General features: G+C 38.6%; 1 protein-coding gene across 1 annotated transcript in view; it reads left to right on the top strand.

The window, feature by feature from the left end:
- The window catches only part of OCA2 (oculocutaneous albinism II), a 198,692-nt gene that overhangs the window by 103,487 nt on the left and 77,415 nt on the right, over nt 1–17,790 (top strand). The window contains exons 16-18 of the mRNA XM_014960217.1: nt 9,738–9,885; nt 12,014–12,071; nt 13,630–13,738. Of these exons, the coding sequence (XP_014815703.1) occupies nt 9,738–9,885; nt 12,014–12,071; nt 13,630–13,738 (315 nt within the window). The remainder of the gene's footprint in view (nt 1–9,737; nt 9,886–12,013; nt 12,072–13,629; nt 13,739–17,790) is intronic.

The raw sequence follows: 17,790 nt of genomic DNA, 5'->3' as shown, positions 1-17,790 counted from the left end.
CTTTCCCAGTATTAAGAACAAAAGCCCTTTTTGAGGTGTTCTAGAGGTGATACTACCTATCTGTTTTTTAAGAGAACTAAGGAGTTTTTCCTTCTATATATTTGCTTGGTATGAGCTGAGGCTTTCTGCACACTTGGGAGATGTGGTCCTGAGAGCAAGAGAAACTCAGTCCCTAAAATGCCTAGATATTTTCCTGTGACATTATGAAGTAAGATTTTTCAGAAAGTCATCAAGAATCTTCTTTTCCTACTTTCTCATACCAGGGAAGGTGCTGCAAGAAATCTTTCTTACCTTGTAAATAAATCTATTGACTAAATACTTCTAGGTCAAAGAAATAAAAGACTCTATTTACCAATAGATAAAAAGGAGAGGACACTTCTGTCTCACCTCAGTTTACTCTACACCATCTTCCATTCAAATAGTTACTACTTTATCTTGGGTGCCAGGAATGCCTTTAGAGAAAATAAGTCACTGAAGATTTGCAGTGTTAACATGCAGAAAGGGATGCTCTCCTCTTCTAGCCATAGGTGTACCTAGAATTTGTCAATTTTAAATAGATAATGTTGAGTTTTGTCTAGTGGGAAAGTATCATTACCTAAAAAGAAATCCATAAAAAAACTTGATACACAGCTTGCAATGTTTATTATTATGGATGAGTGATCTTCCTACTCATCTGGTCAAAGTTAGTACTTTGAAAGAGGTGAAAAAGCTATGTGATAAAAAGTATCCACTTCCAAGATGTCACCAATAGACTATTGAAATACATAATGTGAACAGGTGGGGAGTTGGCTCATGTTCCTATTACTCCTTCTCTTATTCATACTTGTGGATGAAAAGCTGGACATGAGCAGGCAATGGGCACTTGCAGCCCAGAAAGCCAACCACATCCTGGACTGCATCAAAAGCAGGGTGTCCAGCAGGTTGAGGGAGATGATTCTGCCCCTCTACTCTGCTCTGGTGAGATCCCACCTGGAGTACTGCATCCACCTCTGAAGCCCTCAGCACAGGAAAGACAGGCCTGTCATTCCAACGTTCCAATGCCTGTTGGAACGGGTCCAGAGGAGGGCCACAAAAATCATCAGAGGCCTGGAGGACCTCTCCTATGAGGACAGGCTGAGAGGGTTGGGGTTGTTCAGCGCAGAGAAGAGAAGGCTCTGGGGAGACTTTATATCAGCTTTTCAGTACTTAAAGGGGGCTTACAAGAAAGATGGGGGCAAGCTTTTTAGCAGGGCCTGTTGTGATAAGACAAGGGGCAATGGTTTTAAACTGAAATAGGGTAGATTTAGACTAGATATAAGAAAGAAAATGAAGGGTAGTGAAACACTGGAACAAGTTGCCCAGAGAGATGGTAGATGCCTCATTCCTGGAAACATTCAAGGTCAGGTTGGATGGGGCTCTGAGCAACCTGATCCAGTTTAAGATGTCCCTGCTCATTGCAGGGTGGTTGGACTAGTTTACTGTTAAAGTTCCCTTCTAACCCAAATAATTCCATGATTCTTTATTAAAATACTAAATATAGAACTATAAGTTCCTACCTGTTCTACACTCTACAGAGCTCAAGAATAAGAATCCTTTGTGGAAAAGATAATCTCTGGAAAATGAATTGTCTTTTAGTTGGGGAGAAAAGGAACCCTTCCACCTCCCAGATAAAACGCTTTGTAATTATGCATTAAAAAAAAAAAAAAGATTACTTTTCTTTGTTGCCTGGAAGTATATTATTAGATCTTTGGTATTCAGCATTTTTTTGTAACTTCCCCACTTTCCTATTTAAAAAGAATTAATTTGATTTTATTAATTTCTTATTTTCTAATAAAAGTCATAGCTTCATGGACATTTCCATGAATAACTAGAGTTATTATATACTTAAAATATCTTTAAAAGTGCCAGATTGCAAAGAGTCTTGAGATAAATAATATCTAAACAGTCAGAAAATACATTCTGCCTACTGTAAGCCATTTTGATCCTGACATAATAGTACTACTTTGTGAATATGCAATTGATAAAATGGAATGGTTACTTTTTTCTTTCATCTATAAGCATTTAAAACATATGCTTTTGATTTTTAAGAAGAAGAGCATGTGTAACAATTTTTTATTAATTTGAATAGTACCATTTATTCACAGACATAATATTTTTGCCAGTGAGACACTGTATGCTTTTAAGACACTGTACACTTTGCTCAATTCATCAAAGTGATTTTTTTTACTTGTAGCTTAGTGTGTTCAGGTATAGCAGTCTCCCAATCAGTATACCATGTGTTCCTTCTCATAATCAGCTACTCCTCCATTGCTGTGAAGCTAATCAGTAGCTGTTCAATTAGAGCAAACGCTAAAGTACTACTATTTCTATTGAAATTTTCTGTGAAAAGGAAGAGAAAGGGACAAACACAACTCCATTAGGAGGTAGCTGTTGTGGTTTGGATTTGCAGAATGTGCTCCAAGGTGCTTTCAGGGGTCCTTCCATCTCAGATTACAATGATTCTGTGATAACTTCAAATAGCTTGTTTGAAGCAGCTGTTTTAATCAACTAAATACCAGCCTTCCCTCAGCCTGCCCCCAATTAGCAATTAAGCAATATATGAGAGATTTAATTGGTACATTATTCTGCCCAGAATTTTTTCACTGTGCTGTAAACTTTTATTCTATTGCTTTGGACTACATAGATTATTGGGAATGGATAAGTGCTAATTTTAAGAACAGACAATGCTTTTATACTGATGATACAGTGGCAGATTATTTGAATGATGTGTGCTGTCAGTGTCTTTAAATTGTTAGGTTTCATTTACTGAGCTGCAGCACCTATGCAGCAGAAAAAAAACATACTTCTTCCCCAGGAGCCACTATTTACCTGCAGTAGTTTAAAGTGGGGCATATTACAAAGAAAAAACAATCTGAAGAACTCATCCATGTAAGAGAAAATAAAATTTATTTTAAGAATGAAGGGATATTTTGAGGACTTTCTTGAGCACAACTTCCAGCTGATAAACCTTCAGCTTGTTCTGTGTGATGCAGGAAAAGATGCTAGGATTAAAACAGTAAGCTGAGAAGGTTTTGAAGGTCTTTGTATACTTTTCCAAAAGAATATTTAAGGGCGATTAATAATGTATGAGTGGAAGAGGAATTAAACTTGCTGTTCCCCACCCTGAAACTTGAAACCAGAGTTTTACTTCCCCTAAGGATTAAAATACATAATTAAGTCCCTGGGAAGTGTGACAATATGCTGTTATGTCTCAGCTATCAAGCTGTGGAGATGTGGACTTCAGTGTTTGGGAAGGTCACTATCCCCAGGACAGTGGGTGGCACATGGTATAATGACAAGTATTATTATTGCCATTTTTTTCCAAAGAGGAAGAGCTTTCTCTTAGCACAACAACCTATTTGGCACCAGCTCCCCATTTCTCCTGTGTTGCTTGCCCCAGTTTCTGATTGTTTCACTGGCTGAGAGACCCACAGTTGAAGCAGGAGAGGTGATGCCAGAAGAAGGGGGAGCACATTGTTCCCTCTGGTGTAGCTCACTGTCTGCAGCATCTGGGGAAATACTGCTATGGTAGCATGATAGTCAGTATGTAAAGCCAACAACAGAAGGAATCTTCTAATTAATCATAGTCATGAGTAAAGTGCTTAATGTGTGAAAAATACAGTGCTGTTTCCCATAACATGAAATGTTGTAACCAGATGAGAGAGCAAATCTGGTTTTCTTCCATGTGGAGCTTTACAGCTGCTTCTCTAAGAGAAGAAATGAGAGAGGAGGAGGGGAAAAAGAAGTATAAAACCAGAAGTGAAAAGGTAGAAAGTCTAGAAGAGAAAAGAAGTAGGGGAACAATAATTGAGTGTTGTCAGACATGTGCAACCCATAGTACTATGCTGGCTGCAGACCCAAGATGTCCAGGCATTGTTCCTGGACTTAGAGTATGTACTGCTCACATTGGGCCTCATCTTGCATACCACGTCCAAAGAATGGCACAGCTAAGTGAAGGTCAAGAGAGAAAACAAGGTAAAGCTGAAAAACTTGTTTACCACCTGGAGTCTGGTGAATTTCCCCTTCTTTGTCCCATAGTGATTAGAAATGTTTGCTATAGTACTTTGTGCTACACACAATCAACCAAGCAGAGGCCTCGTCAACTGTAATTGTAGATGACCACAAGGTATATTCAGTGCTGTCATTATCATTTTGTCCATGTGAACCCCCTTGCTCATCACAGTTCTGAGATGCCTGCCTGAAGGAATGGTCCCCAGGGCAGGTGGCTGTGGTTAAAGGGTTAACCACTTTGTTGTTTTGTCAGGGCATGGGATGTCCAGCTGGCCTCTCCATCCTCTAAGGTGGTGCCTGCCCTCATGCCATGCCCTGAAGCTTGACATACAACATTTTGGTTTAATGCTGGAGAAGAACTACTGTGATGGCTTGAAAAAAGCCATCCCCGAAACAATAGTATCCAGGGCTACAAGGACACTGTAGAGGCTCAGATGTTATGTTGCACAGCTGCGTGGGCCGCTCAGGGTCAGAGAACCATTTTCATGCCTATTTTAGTTAGTAGCATATTTGTAAGCGTAGGAACCACTTGCTAGAGTCAGTGAGAAGTACATTAAGTACCTACCTGGATTAAGTACATTGATAAATCTCAGTCCTGAGGTGCTTCTGTACCTATGTAGGTACTTCACTCACTGCCATTAAAGCACTATTAGTATTTTAATGTAACTCCTGTAGTGGTTTGTCCTCACTTGAAAGTTGGTTCCAGTGAGGAGACCAGAAGGCAGATTATGCAGAGAGTAACGTCGAAAGAAAGGAGTATTTCAAGATATTTTCAAGCATTGAAGTCCAAGCTCAATCTGGGTGGCACTTTTGCAATATTCATTGCACTCTACTGTCCCCACCTAAGATGTTAAATTAATAGGAATATATGGGAAGCATTTTTAAATCTTGAAGAACCATATGGAATGGGAAAAACTTTTTTTTTTTTTGGTAGATATTAACAATGAATAGGTAATGGTTTAACTCTCCTACTGTTGACCATAGCATGCTAAACTAAAAGATGCAACTTCCTTACGACTTATCTTGGGATCTAACATTGCATCTTTCTGCTACATACTATGTCTTTTATTTTAAAGAACTGTAAGACTTTCAGTCTCAAAGGAACTGGGTAGTCTCATTATATGAGCCTTCATCAGCTCATCAGATCAGGAATGAAAACAAGTGTAATCATTTACTTTACACAGATAGAAGATTTTTATATTTTTAAACGTTTTAGATAATTTTGTGTTTAAAATCCTTGGATATGTCCTTTGTACTGCTTTAGATTTGATGGAGTATTCCCCGTGGAAACAGGAAAGTGTTGATCTGCCTTTTCTCGTTTCCAGATGATAAAAGCAGTGTTCTGTCACTATAGAATAAGGGAAATATGTTAGTCTCGTTATTTGGTTAGTGCATTGATAATGTAGCCATCACAAAAAGGCAGCTGTAATACCATTTTACCTGCGTTTTGTAGAAAGGAAGTACAATGCAGTGGCATTTTGAATCGATTGAGCAGCACTTCACAATTTCATTATACACATTTTTCATGGAAGTACAGAGAAATCACTAATGGGAGGTAAAAACTTAGGGACTGATGCCTCCTGTTTCTTTTGCAGCATTTGTCCTCCTGGATTTTTGCATGCATATCACAACTGCGGAATGACTGTAGAGCTATACAGCAGTTGGCAAGACATGGCCTTTTCATTAACAGTGTTTTGGTGAAGTTATGACAAATTTTTTTTCATTTACTCAGATAGCTCTGCAGCTCTTAAGATGGTCCTGATACACAGAGCTTAAGAGAAAAATTTGGGTAAATCTAACATGTGCTCCATATCTTTTTGCTGCAGAGAGCTTTAACGGTGATTATGGTTCAAATAAAATTGTAACGTTGACAGATTTTTAAATTATTCCTGCCATTTTTATTTATCAAAATGAGCTCAACTTATTAGTCACTATTTTTACATTTAAACATGTAGCTAAAAGATATGGTGAGTCTGAAGCCTTCATCACTTTGCTCTTCATTTTGCCCCATTAAAAGCACTAGATGAGGATCTTTTGGATTATGGGAGTTGTCCTCTTGAGGGTGTATCTTTTCATGATTCTTTTTTCTTTAATAGGACTTTGGGAATACCATCTTTAGGTGTCTGCTTGCAGAACTTTTTTTTTTTTCTTTTCCTTTTTTTTTCCTGGAATTGAAAGACCTCAGCAGTAGTTATGCTGGGTGCAAAATGTTTTATGATTGGAATATATCTATTCATTTTTGAGAAGAATAGCGAATTGAACAAGGATTATTTTTTTCGATTGTGAGAGTTGAAGTTTAATGGAAAGCATTGGCTAAATTGGTTTTGGTTAGTAAGTCTGGCAGTCTAAGTTAAAATTTTTTGATAGTGAGTAAGCTGGAATTACTTTTCCAGATTTCAAACCTTATGAAAATTTTTTGAAACAAACTACACTGGAATTTAAGATAAATGAATGCTCAGAATACTTGATACTCTACTTCCCATGAACCCATGCCATTCTCAGCATAACAGAGCAGAGTATTGTGATCACATTAGGCAAGTCCTAATGAGCGCACATGAAACGTAAATATACACAGATTCCTGATTTTAAAAGATAGAGGACTGCAGTAAAGGAAACTAAGGGGCAAGAACACAAGGGCTGGTATAACTGTGGCTTTAAGTCTGACTTATCCAGAGAAGAGAACCCCATATCACCTGAGGGAGACCCCATGCCTCGTTCAGGAACAAACCTACTGAAGAGTAGTGTACATCTTTATCAACCATGGTGAAATGAGAGATCTAACCCTCTTTAATATCTGCAGATTACTCCATCTGAGTGCTACATGACCATCATAGAGGTATTAAATTGACTATTCCTTTATAAAATACAGGGATAGGCTTGCAGCATTGTAGATTCTTTCAGTAACAGAAATTACAGGGGGGAAATGCAAAACACACTGAGGAAAAATTCCAGTTACATTTTTAAGGAAAAGGCTACTTGCAGTTTTGTGGCTTTCCGAACAGCCTAACTCCTGGGGCTGCTGCAGCCGCCCCAGCTTGCCCAGAAGAAAATTCCTGGGAGGCAACTTAGGTGTGTGGCACCACCTGAGCTTTGCAGTTTTCTGCCCGGGCTCCAGCTGCTTTGCTGCAGGGAAGAGGATGTCCTGTAAATCCTGTACCATGGATGCAATCCCATGCTGAGCAACTGAACTGGCATTAGGTGCCTCGGTGACCAAATGGGGCCCCAGCTGTTGGACTTTGAATCGAAAAACTTACATAAAGGTTCTGTGTTGCTTTATGCCACATTGTGCAGATTTCTTGCATTCTTCTGCAACTATTTAGCTGAAGAAGGCAAAATGTGGTTTGTTTGCTGACTTACTCAAAGGAATAAAGACAAGGACATTTCAGGCATATTTTTTTCAGAAGCAAAGCCTTATGCTTGTGTCCTGTTGAGGGGCAGTGCCTCAAGGAAAGAGACATGAATTGTTGAGCTGAAATATCCCTCAAAGTGAATTCTTCCTACACTTGGGTTTCACATTTTTGACTTGGTTTCTGTGCTGTTAAAATGCAGATGACACTTACTGTCTAATAATGATTAGAGGATCAATTACTATACCCTGTACTTGATACTATCATATCCCCCACATTCAGAGGAACATGCCTTGCCTGTCTTAGCCACAGCCCAGAAGTGCAAACTCGTGTTGCTTGCAAAAAGGTGGTTAATGTATTTAGTGTGCTTGGAAGTTAAATATTGCCATTTTATGGTAATTCTTATCATCCCATCAAGGTTGGTCATGCTATTCTGAATATCTTCAATTAACAAGACTGGCCTTTTCAGATTCTGAGACTGGGAATTAATTACACTCAGTTTTTGAGGACGTCTTCTTTCTTATTGGCAGTCAGGTGGGAAGGAACGTGTGATTACTGTAAGTGAAAATTTATCTGACTATTAATTGTCAGATTGCAGAAAGAATATGCATTTTAAAATGAAACTTCATGTTTTCTAAAATGCAGAAAGTGTTTTCTAAAATGTCACAACTCAGGTCAGTAGCTGAAACTCCATTAAATTCAGAGGGTCCATGATATCGTATCTGTGGTGTCCATGGTAAAATATGATGAATGATAAAACCAGAACAGATTAGCAGCATAGGGTTTAAAAGTTTGCTGATTCTTTATTTGATCCTAGAACTAAACCAAAAATATTCTTTTCTTGTTGGAAATAGACCTTCTGGGTAAAAAAAATAAAGAAAAGAAAGTTTCTGTGAAATGATAATGCTAGGTATATTGCTGTGGTGCGTTGTGGGTTTTATGAGTCTACCAAGTTCACGACAATTTTAGTAACATAATGGACTGAACTCCCTGGCTGAGGTGCAGCTCTCCTGTTTTCTTTTATGCCAGATCACTGCATACTAAACTTCCTTATATCACTTCAATTACTGCTACTACAGTTGCAGTTAAATGTTAATTTGTCTGCTTTAATGATAAACTGCCATGAAAGGCACATGCCATACGCACATTCAATACACCATGTTTGTATACATGGTGCAAAGACTTTCACATCCATTTCTGAGGATAAGAACAATTTGCTGACTGAACAGGGATCTTAAGATATAAAGCAATGAATTCTTGACAGACTGTCTTCAATGATATGAAATGTGAGTGGAAGAGAAACGAAGGGTGAAAAAATATCCTGTTGCTTCATGAGGAAGCATTTGTGCAGACAGTTTCTGAATGAATATTCTGTTTTATTTCTTTAGTGATTTCCTGGAAAATCCAAAGCTTTTTTGGGGCATGCCCAGTCTAAAATCCTTCCTGAACAGGAACACATGCTTTTCAGTCATTCTCCAAGACCTTGATAATACTTAGGGGAAAAAAAAAAAGACGTTGAGAACCCTGACAAGATTTTGGAGACTGATTTCAAGTCTTAATCAGTCTGTCTGAGCTGCATGCAGGTGATGGTAGCTGTATTTATGGATATTTTCAGTGCCTAAGAATTAAGTCCTCTTTGGAAACCTTTAAAATGTTATTAAATGCTATTCCATAAGACAGTGCTAAATTTCAGTTTTGCCTTACATTGATAAAATTGCCTGTTTGAACGTAGAGTGAATGGAAACATGTTGTTCATTCTGAATACCGTGAAGAAGCATTTGCTGGAATTCCTATCTACAAAGTGACTAGTGTCTTGTTAGCAGTAGATATTAGTATATATTAGCAATCAATATTGGTAGTTTATTTTCTGAAAAGGGAATGTAATTGTCCTGGTTTGAGGTATAACTAATTTTCTGTTCAGTAACTTTATTTTTTTACTTGGGTCTCTTCTAACTAACTAAACTTATAAATCTCTTTATTTCTTCCTCTCCTCTTTTTTATCTAGAGGGGGAAGGGAGGGGCCATATGTCATTCTGATTGGTCAATCTGGCCAAAACCACAACAGTGATTTTAGCACTAAAGCTTGTGGAAAGCATTTGTAAGCATTTGAAGACAGTACTTCTTTGGAAAAGGACTTTGAGATTAGTTTATTTAAAATTTTGAAACGTTTCTATATATTTTCATTCCCTCCAGCTCTGCAAAATGAATGGTAAAAGCAAATTCCTAAGTGGAAAATTATTGGGAAACCATTCTAGTAATTTTAACAGCTTTGAGTCCAGGGCATGTTACATATATTTTGTGCATCTCTGCTTTCGTATGCATTATACCTGCTTTAAGATAAGTGATTTTGCTTCTTTTTAGAGCTAAAGCATGAAATCTATGTTTGGAGATTGACTGCACAGCGCATTAACCCGGCCAGCAGAGAGGAGACTGCCGTGAAATGCCTCTTGATGCAGAAGGTACTGACTCTGGAGATGCTCCTGAGGAAGAAGTTGAGGACATTTCACAGGTGAGTGGGCACCAGCATATCCCACCTCCCCTGCTCTGACCCTCAGTGGGGACAAATTGCAGGCACAGGCAGTTTGCTGGACTGGAAGGGAGTTCCTGCTTACCTCAGCCTCATCTCAGGGGTAATATTTTGGTTTGGTCAATGAACCAAGCACTGACCTCTTGTAATTTTAGGGAGAGCTGAAAGTGAAGTTTCCCTGAAAGTGATAGTCCCCCTGTACTCAGCACTGGTGAGACCCCACCTTAAGTACTGTGTCCAGTTTTGGGTCCCCTACCACAAAAAAAGACATTGAGGTGCTCGAGCGGGTCTTGAGAAGGGCAATGATGCTGGTGAGGGTCTGGAGAAGAAGTCTTATGAGGAGAGGCTGGAGTTGTTCAGTCTAGAGAAGAGGAGGCTGAGGGGAGACCTTGTCGTTCTCTCCAACTACCTGAAAGGAGGGTGTAGAGAGGCGGGGGTCGGTCTCTTTTCCCAAGTCACAGGCGATAGGACAAGAGGAAATGGCCTCAAGTTACGCCGGGGGAGGTTTAGATTGGATATTAGGAAAAATTTTTACGCTGAGAGGGTTACTAAGCATTGGAATGGGCTGCCCAGTAAAAGTGGTTGAGGCACCATATCTGGAGGTGTTTAAGAGATGGGTGAGCTTAATGACATGAGCTTAATGACATGGTTTAGTGAAGGTTTTTTGTCAGAGTCAGGTTGATGGTTGGACTAGATGATCTTGAAGGTCCCTTCCAGCCTAGATAATTCTATGATTCTATGATTCAGGGACAATAACTATATTCTTAGCTGTCTCTTGATCAGATGTGTGTTGGGGCAGAGCCCTCCTCAGCCTCAATAAAATACAAAGTATTTTAGGACAAACCCCATGTATAAGGGCTGGAAAATTATATCAATATGACCCAAAGATAAAGGCCTAGAAATTTCAGGTAGTTTTTGGCTTAAAAAGATCACAAATACATCATTAGACTTTTCCTTGCAATAGTGGCTTCAGTGTAGTAAAATGGTGTAATTTCTATTTTTCCTGAAAAATTCAATTGTTCTTCAGTGAACTGCTGAGTTTGAAAAATGTCACCGGTGAATAGCTGCATTTTAAAATTATTTCGTAAGCAAATCTTCAGTGTGAACCTGAGTGCAGGCATAATCAACCATTTCTGTATAGAAAAGAAGTATTTATAAACTTGGACTAAAAAAAATGCTAACCTTATTTTGTTTATGTTCCAAAACCACCAGCTCTTATGCTGTGGAATTCGGTGACTGAGAATAACAGTGATACATATTCTGAAAATGAATTGAGTAAAGTGAAACTGAAATAATTAATTTTCACTAATAAACCTGTTAAATAGGCAGTATGAGCAACGATGTGTAAATATGATTTCTTAAAACTATTCCAGCAATAAGATTACTTTTATTTACATGATTCTTTGCTGATATTGTGCACTTTGAATGGAGTGACAGTACTACTACTTCAAGACAAAAAAGGCTGTTAAAATTATCTCCTTTTTGAAAGATTATAACAAATTATTAGACCTTATGACACTTTAAAGAAGACACTTCTGAAGTATAAATACGGATTGTATATTTAATCTTGAAAATCAGGATTGCTCCAGCACAGCACATTTACAGCAACGTAAAAATTCATTATCATTAACAACAGTGCTCCTGAACTGCAAACCCCAAGGCTTTTTGCTGGAGGGCTGACTATGTTGATAACACAATGAAGTTATTTGGATCTAAAAAAACTTCATTATAAAATGCAAATGTAAAATATATGTGTTATGACTTGATGTTAGCACACAGCCCCTGCTTTATCACAGCAGGGCAAACATCAACTCCTGAAATTATTAAAGGGCCTGCATATTGCATATAGCCAGATCCTGTACTGAGGGTCATACTCTGGAGGCTAGCTCCTTCCATGAACTGAAGGGCTTGTGTATAAGTGGAGCATGTTACAAAAGTGGAGTCTTAAGTGACTCATGGAGAATTTTGCTGCTGGCCATGACTCCTTTGTGGTATGAGTTACTCTGTATGGGAGAAAGGGTGATCTATTTGGGATGAGAGGGGTTTATTCCAACACTCTTGGCAGAGCTCTGATTTCACTCTGGAAAAAGCGGGTGTCATTTTCTTTCAGGCAAATTTCACAAGAAGATAAAAATTGGGAAACAAATATTCAAGAACTCGAGAAAAAAGTAAGTAGATGGCAGTTTTTCTCAGTATCTGTGTAAGCAGACCTGTGCCTTTATACAGAGGGAGTGCTTTGAATCCAGTGCAAATTTAATAACTCATGATCGCAGAAAAGGTGGCAGGCTGGCTTCTTGTTGGGATGGGGTTACTGAACTATGTTGTGAGGTTTTGGTAGGTTTTATATTTTTGTTCCTAAGAAAAATATCATTTAAAGGACCAATAAATTATATAGCAGGGTTTTCTTAAATTTTTAATCCATGTCTGGGAAGGCTCAGAAGGTGCCAATAGGTCGTTTATAACCATGGTGCATGACAATAGAGTACACGCCTGCTGATGTACTGAATACCAATTCTAATTTACTATACTGTCTGTGACATACCTGTTTTATTATTCAAGTAGGGATAAACCACTTGGATAAGTCCTTCTCTCTTTACTGTGCACTCATTATCACCACCTAAGTCTTTATGCTGAAGCTGGGTCTGATGATATGTAAACTCTGTAGTGGGATTAATTTGACCTAAATTTAATTGTCTAAATGTCACATGCCCTCCACCTCACTAATGATTCCAGGCCTGTGTTTGTGAGCTCAAGTCCTTGGCTGGGACATTACTTTCCTATGTGTCACACCAAAACAGAACAAACCCAACAAGATTTCTTATTAGATTTTACACCTTTTTCAGGGCATTGTGTAGAAGGCGACCTTTTTAAAGAATGGAGACTTACTTGTACTTTAGTAAAGCTTTGAACTACGTGAAAAGAGAGAGGGACTCAGGCTGGGAGAAGGTCATTCCCTGGGTCGGTGGCGAAAATAAGATCAGAGCAGAGAAGCAGACTCACCATGGAAAGTGTTGGGTCTGAGGGAGAGAGCAGGAGGAGATCTGCACAGGGATGCAGGAGCTAGACATGTGGATTGTAAAGCTCAGCAATTAGAAGCCTTGGCTACCTGGGAAAGCCTAATGTTGAGATTAGTATGTTAATGGGTGCACAGAACATAGAAGACATTGCTAGTAGTGTTGCCTCTTTATTATAATAGTCGCTCTGCACATACCATCACAAGGCTTGGCTTGGGTTGCTTTTGGCTTTGCCAAACTCGGGGCTTATGGATTGTGGGCTTGGCATGTCCATGAAAGTTTTACAGGAGGCATGAAAGATCTGGCCTCTAGACTACATTATAGGTTTTCAAAACGTATATGCAACAAAGGGTGATTTTGTTCAGAGTCATGAAACCACAGAATGTCCAGAGTGTCCTCTGTAGTAGGAATTGCTTTTCAACCCTGCTTCTCCTACTGAAATGAAATTTTGATGAGAGTACCTGAACACAACTGAATCTATTTAGCAGGTGCATGCCACTTGCATCTCTTAGATCACGTTGGGCCACATGTTCATGTTTTTTATAGGTATACATGAAATGCTTCAATTTAAGTATTTTTGTATTTTATGCTGAAGAGGAATATACAATACAGAAACAGAAGTTTGTGCTTCACCAATGCTTTTGTGAACTCTATGCATAATAGATAGCTCCTTCTGTAAGACAGCTACTAATTTTTTTCTCCCTGTCTACAGCACAGAATAACAGACACAATTCTTCTCATCAAATGCCTGGCTGTTCTGGGATGTGTTATCCTTATGTTTTTTCTCAACTCATTTGTTCCAGGCATCTACCTAGATCTTGGTAAGTGTCAAAGTGTTGTTCTGTGTAAGTGAAACAAACAATCTCACCCCCAAAAAACCAGTTAAATTTTTCTGAGTCTGGATCTTTCCAGAAAGCCTTTTTCTGTATGTCTCTGGCCTTGCAATTCCACCAGGTTAATCAGAACATCAGTTTCTCAGAACAAGTTTACAAAATGTAGTCACATCCCAGTCACCTCAGGAGGAATAACAGAGAGCTCTCATGACTTCCTTTTTCTGAGTTCCCGATACTAACGAGCTGGCTAAACATTACAGAATGAGCAAATCTGACCTTGGCATCATTGCACTGTAGGTTTGAGTGAATGACCAAGATGCATTAAAGACATCAGAAGATAATCACTCCACGGAAGAACAAAAAAGTAGTCAGGCATTATTTCTTAGGTATAGGTAGCTGTTTGTATAACTTCCAGTCTGCATTACTTCACTGGAATAAATCACTGTATTGTGTGTGATGTAATTTATTCACAATAATTTACATCTCTGGAATAAATAATTTCCCAAAATAAAGTAAGGAAGACACTGTATATGTGTGAAAATAAAGTATCCTTGTGCACACTTTCGATGTATAGACCTCTATATGCAGTTTTTTACCCAGCTAGTTGTTATACCTGTTTGAGGACAGGCTTTGCATATCCTGAAAACAGAACCAAATTAAAGCTCAAATTTAACTGAAGGACAGACATGAAACCTACCTGTGCATCACCCTAAAAAATTTAAAAATACTTTTTCTCTGCTGACCCCTTGAAAGTTATGGAATTTCAGATTTATGTTTTTTCAAGCAATCTGAATTTCCCCACTGTGTCCATCCATCCCAGTGGCCCAAAGATGCAACAGTATTGAAGAGTAATAACTCATAATCAATAAAACATTGATTAAATCATTATATATACAGATACTACATTGAAATCTGTTTTTGTTATGCACAATATAGAGCCAGTTATAGCTTTACAATGGTGATCAAGTTGAAAACAAGACCTTCCATACTTACTGCTGACACTTCTGGTGTATTGACTAGCTTAGGAGGGTACCAGTAGCAGAAGGCAGTTCTCTCTTCTGGGACCTAGGGAAACATCAGTGTTGTGTATTGCCGGCACCAGTGGGAGGATATGGACTACTGTGTCCAGAGTAATGTGTTTTAACAGCTGTAGTTTTGTTGCTAAACATGTTTGTTCCAGGGACTGATCCCTAGCCCTCAGGCCCCAGGTGTGCAGTATAGCTTGAGTCCACATTGCTCAGACCTTGTCCCCTCAATGCAGACTGGCCGTATCCCCATAGAAAGACAATTTGCCCTGAGTTTCCTCCTGACATTGTATGTATGGGTTAATTAATTTTTAAGTTCATGGTGAGGACAATTTTGTAGCCGAGCAGACCTGTGTTTTAAGTTTAAGAAGCTGAGGGCATATGTTGTATTATCTGGCACGTGTGATGGAGTTTGGGTGCATGAAGCCACCAGGTATAACGGAGCAATTGCACAGAGCTAAGACCCAAACATGATCCAGACTCACCCATGCTGCTCTTTGGGTTTGATTCCTGAAAAGAATTGGCTCCTGAACTGCACTTGGTTTAATTTTTATCTCAGATGAAACAGGCTGGGTCACTGCAAAAGGGCCTGGGAGCAAACCAACACTTTCACAGGGGGTACTCTGGGGGACCAGGACCTTGCTGTGGACTTGGGCTAAGCCATTATCTAGCAGTGTCAGTACACCCAACATGACCTCATTGGCATGCAGTGGAAGTCCTGGTGCCCTGGAGAAGTATGAAGTTAGGAAAGAAGCCATGTCAGCCAGGCTTTTTTCCCCTCATTTCAGCCAGTGCCACAGCTGTTATGGGAGCTTCCCTGTTCCAGAGTATTTGCCACAGAAATGGGCAATTTCAAACCATTATTGGCTGTTAAGAGGTTAAAAGGCATACTAACGTATTATAACAGCAGAAGTGTTATATTACTAAGGTGAGGAAGATGGAGAAACTGAAGACATTTGAAGGCATTTGAAGTCACAGTGGCTAAGAACATAAGGAAGGCCTTCAAGTCAGCAATTTAAGAAATCCATTTTCACCCTTAATTTTCTGTCTCAGATAAGTGGACACAGAACCATTTCTTGAATTAAACTTAACATCCGTAACTGTTTTTTAAAAGCCACAGACAGTCAGTAAAGACCATACAGCATCGGTTGCATATGCTCCTGGTAAGATATTCCTTCAAAATGGCAAAGCAGTTGGAGTTAGTACTAGAAGAAACTTAATAACTAATGATTGTTTTTTGTCCTACTTTATGTCAGTATAATAAATGAAAACAAATGGCATAGCTGGCAACACAGGTTTCTATTATTCACTAGCTGATCTTCAACTGCAACCTTGAAAGTGAACAGGGACTGTATGTGTTCTCTATAATTTCTCCCTTTTCTGTATTCATGGCAAACCTGTCAGATTAATGAATAAATGTTATTAAAGCATGCACATAATTTCTATTAACAATTAATGAATCCTGCAAACTTATACTGAGATCTCATTGGTGATTCCGGAATTCCACTATCTTGATGATAGCTGTCACTTATTTATCATTACTGAAGTAGTGCCGCTGTGAGTCTCTATGGATTTTAGTCCTCCAGTGCATGGAAATGAATTTCCTAAAATACATTACATCTTGTACTCTGATGGTTTGCGTAAATTTGTTCAATATGTTTTTCTCATAAAAATGAAAGTAGATTGTAGTTCAGTGTTTAATTTTCTACCAGAATAATGTTTCATACAGAGGCTGAAGTGTTAGAAATCTAATAACTTTTAATTGCATTTGGTAGAGTGAATTAGAAAGATTATAGAATTCTTTATCAGTCCCCAGCCTTGATACAATTTTTCCATTATGAACTTGGAATCATTAATATAATTTGAGGGAACTGACATTTTAATTTAAATAATAAAATTTGCATACTTAGCTGCCTTTTAAAATGCAGAACACTTTCCTACTTGGTTTTCTTTTACCTGTTCATCAATTTATTTAGTCTATTTCTATGAAGTATCTATATTAATGAAAGATTAGTACTGGGACTTTAAATAAACAGATATGGGAAACTTTAAGACTTCTATAGTGCTCTCATTCTGCCTCATGGGATTTTACTTTATTGATAAAGTATTGATAAATCATCTAAGAAAAAATGTCAAAAGATGAAAGTAAAGGCCCTTTGAGGATTGTATCTGGTTCCTATTTTAACTTTAACTTTTAGGCAGGCATGTGTGTAGCTTTGAACTATAATGACATCCCTACAAAGATACAAAAGATTTTAAAAGTAAAATAAAGGAAGATTTTGTTGAAATTTTAACTAGATTATTATTATTATTATTTTAAATAGAGGATGCTCAAGGTGACTGGGTCAGAGAGAATACACAAAATCAATTTATAACCTACTTTCTTCTGGTTTTGTGGGACAGGTCTTTCCTCTTTGGTTTGGTTTCAGTCAGTTCAATGAGTTGCTGTGAACTCTGCAGTTTCTTCTAGTATTCATGAAGAGGGACCCATCACCTCTATGGTCCTGCTTTTTTCTGCCCCTATTGGTAGTCTCTGCATGCAATGCAGGTGCCCCATTCCTTTTAGACACCCTTACTCCTGCTCCCTTCCACCTCTGGACATCCCTTTCCAAGGGCCAGGCTGAGTAGTTTCTGAAGCAGGGCAAGGTCCTTTCCTCCTTTTAGAGCGTTGCAACAGACTCTGCTGCTCTCATCTTCAAGAAACAAGGTGCAAACCAAGAGGAAACAAAAGAGATATTGCTGTTTCAGAGAAGGGATACTGTCTCTGTAGACAGAGGCAGACCGCTGGAAACTGGGAAAATATGCCAGAAGAAATGCAAGTGTATGTTTGCCTTATTTATATATTCATTCCCATGCTATTGACACTAGCTTCCCTGTTGGAGACAGGACTCTTGCCTAGGTGAACCTTTGGTGTTACTATCTATGGCTGTTCTCATGTTCCTCTGATGAATGAATTAGTTATGCAAGAGGACAGGGAGGGATCTTTGGACTCACTGAATTCCACAATTTAGGATT

Source organism: Calidris pugnax, unplaced genomic scaffold, assembly GCF_001431845.1.
Source record: "Calidris pugnax isolate Ruff unplaced genomic scaffold, ASM143184v1 scaffold188, whole genome shotgun sequence".
NCBI classification, from domain to species: Eukaryota; Metazoa; Chordata; class Aves; order Charadriiformes; family Scolopacidae; genus Calidris; species Calidris pugnax.
Note: the sequence above shows the minus strand (reverse complement) of the source record. Positions and strands in the feature narration are given on the sequence as shown.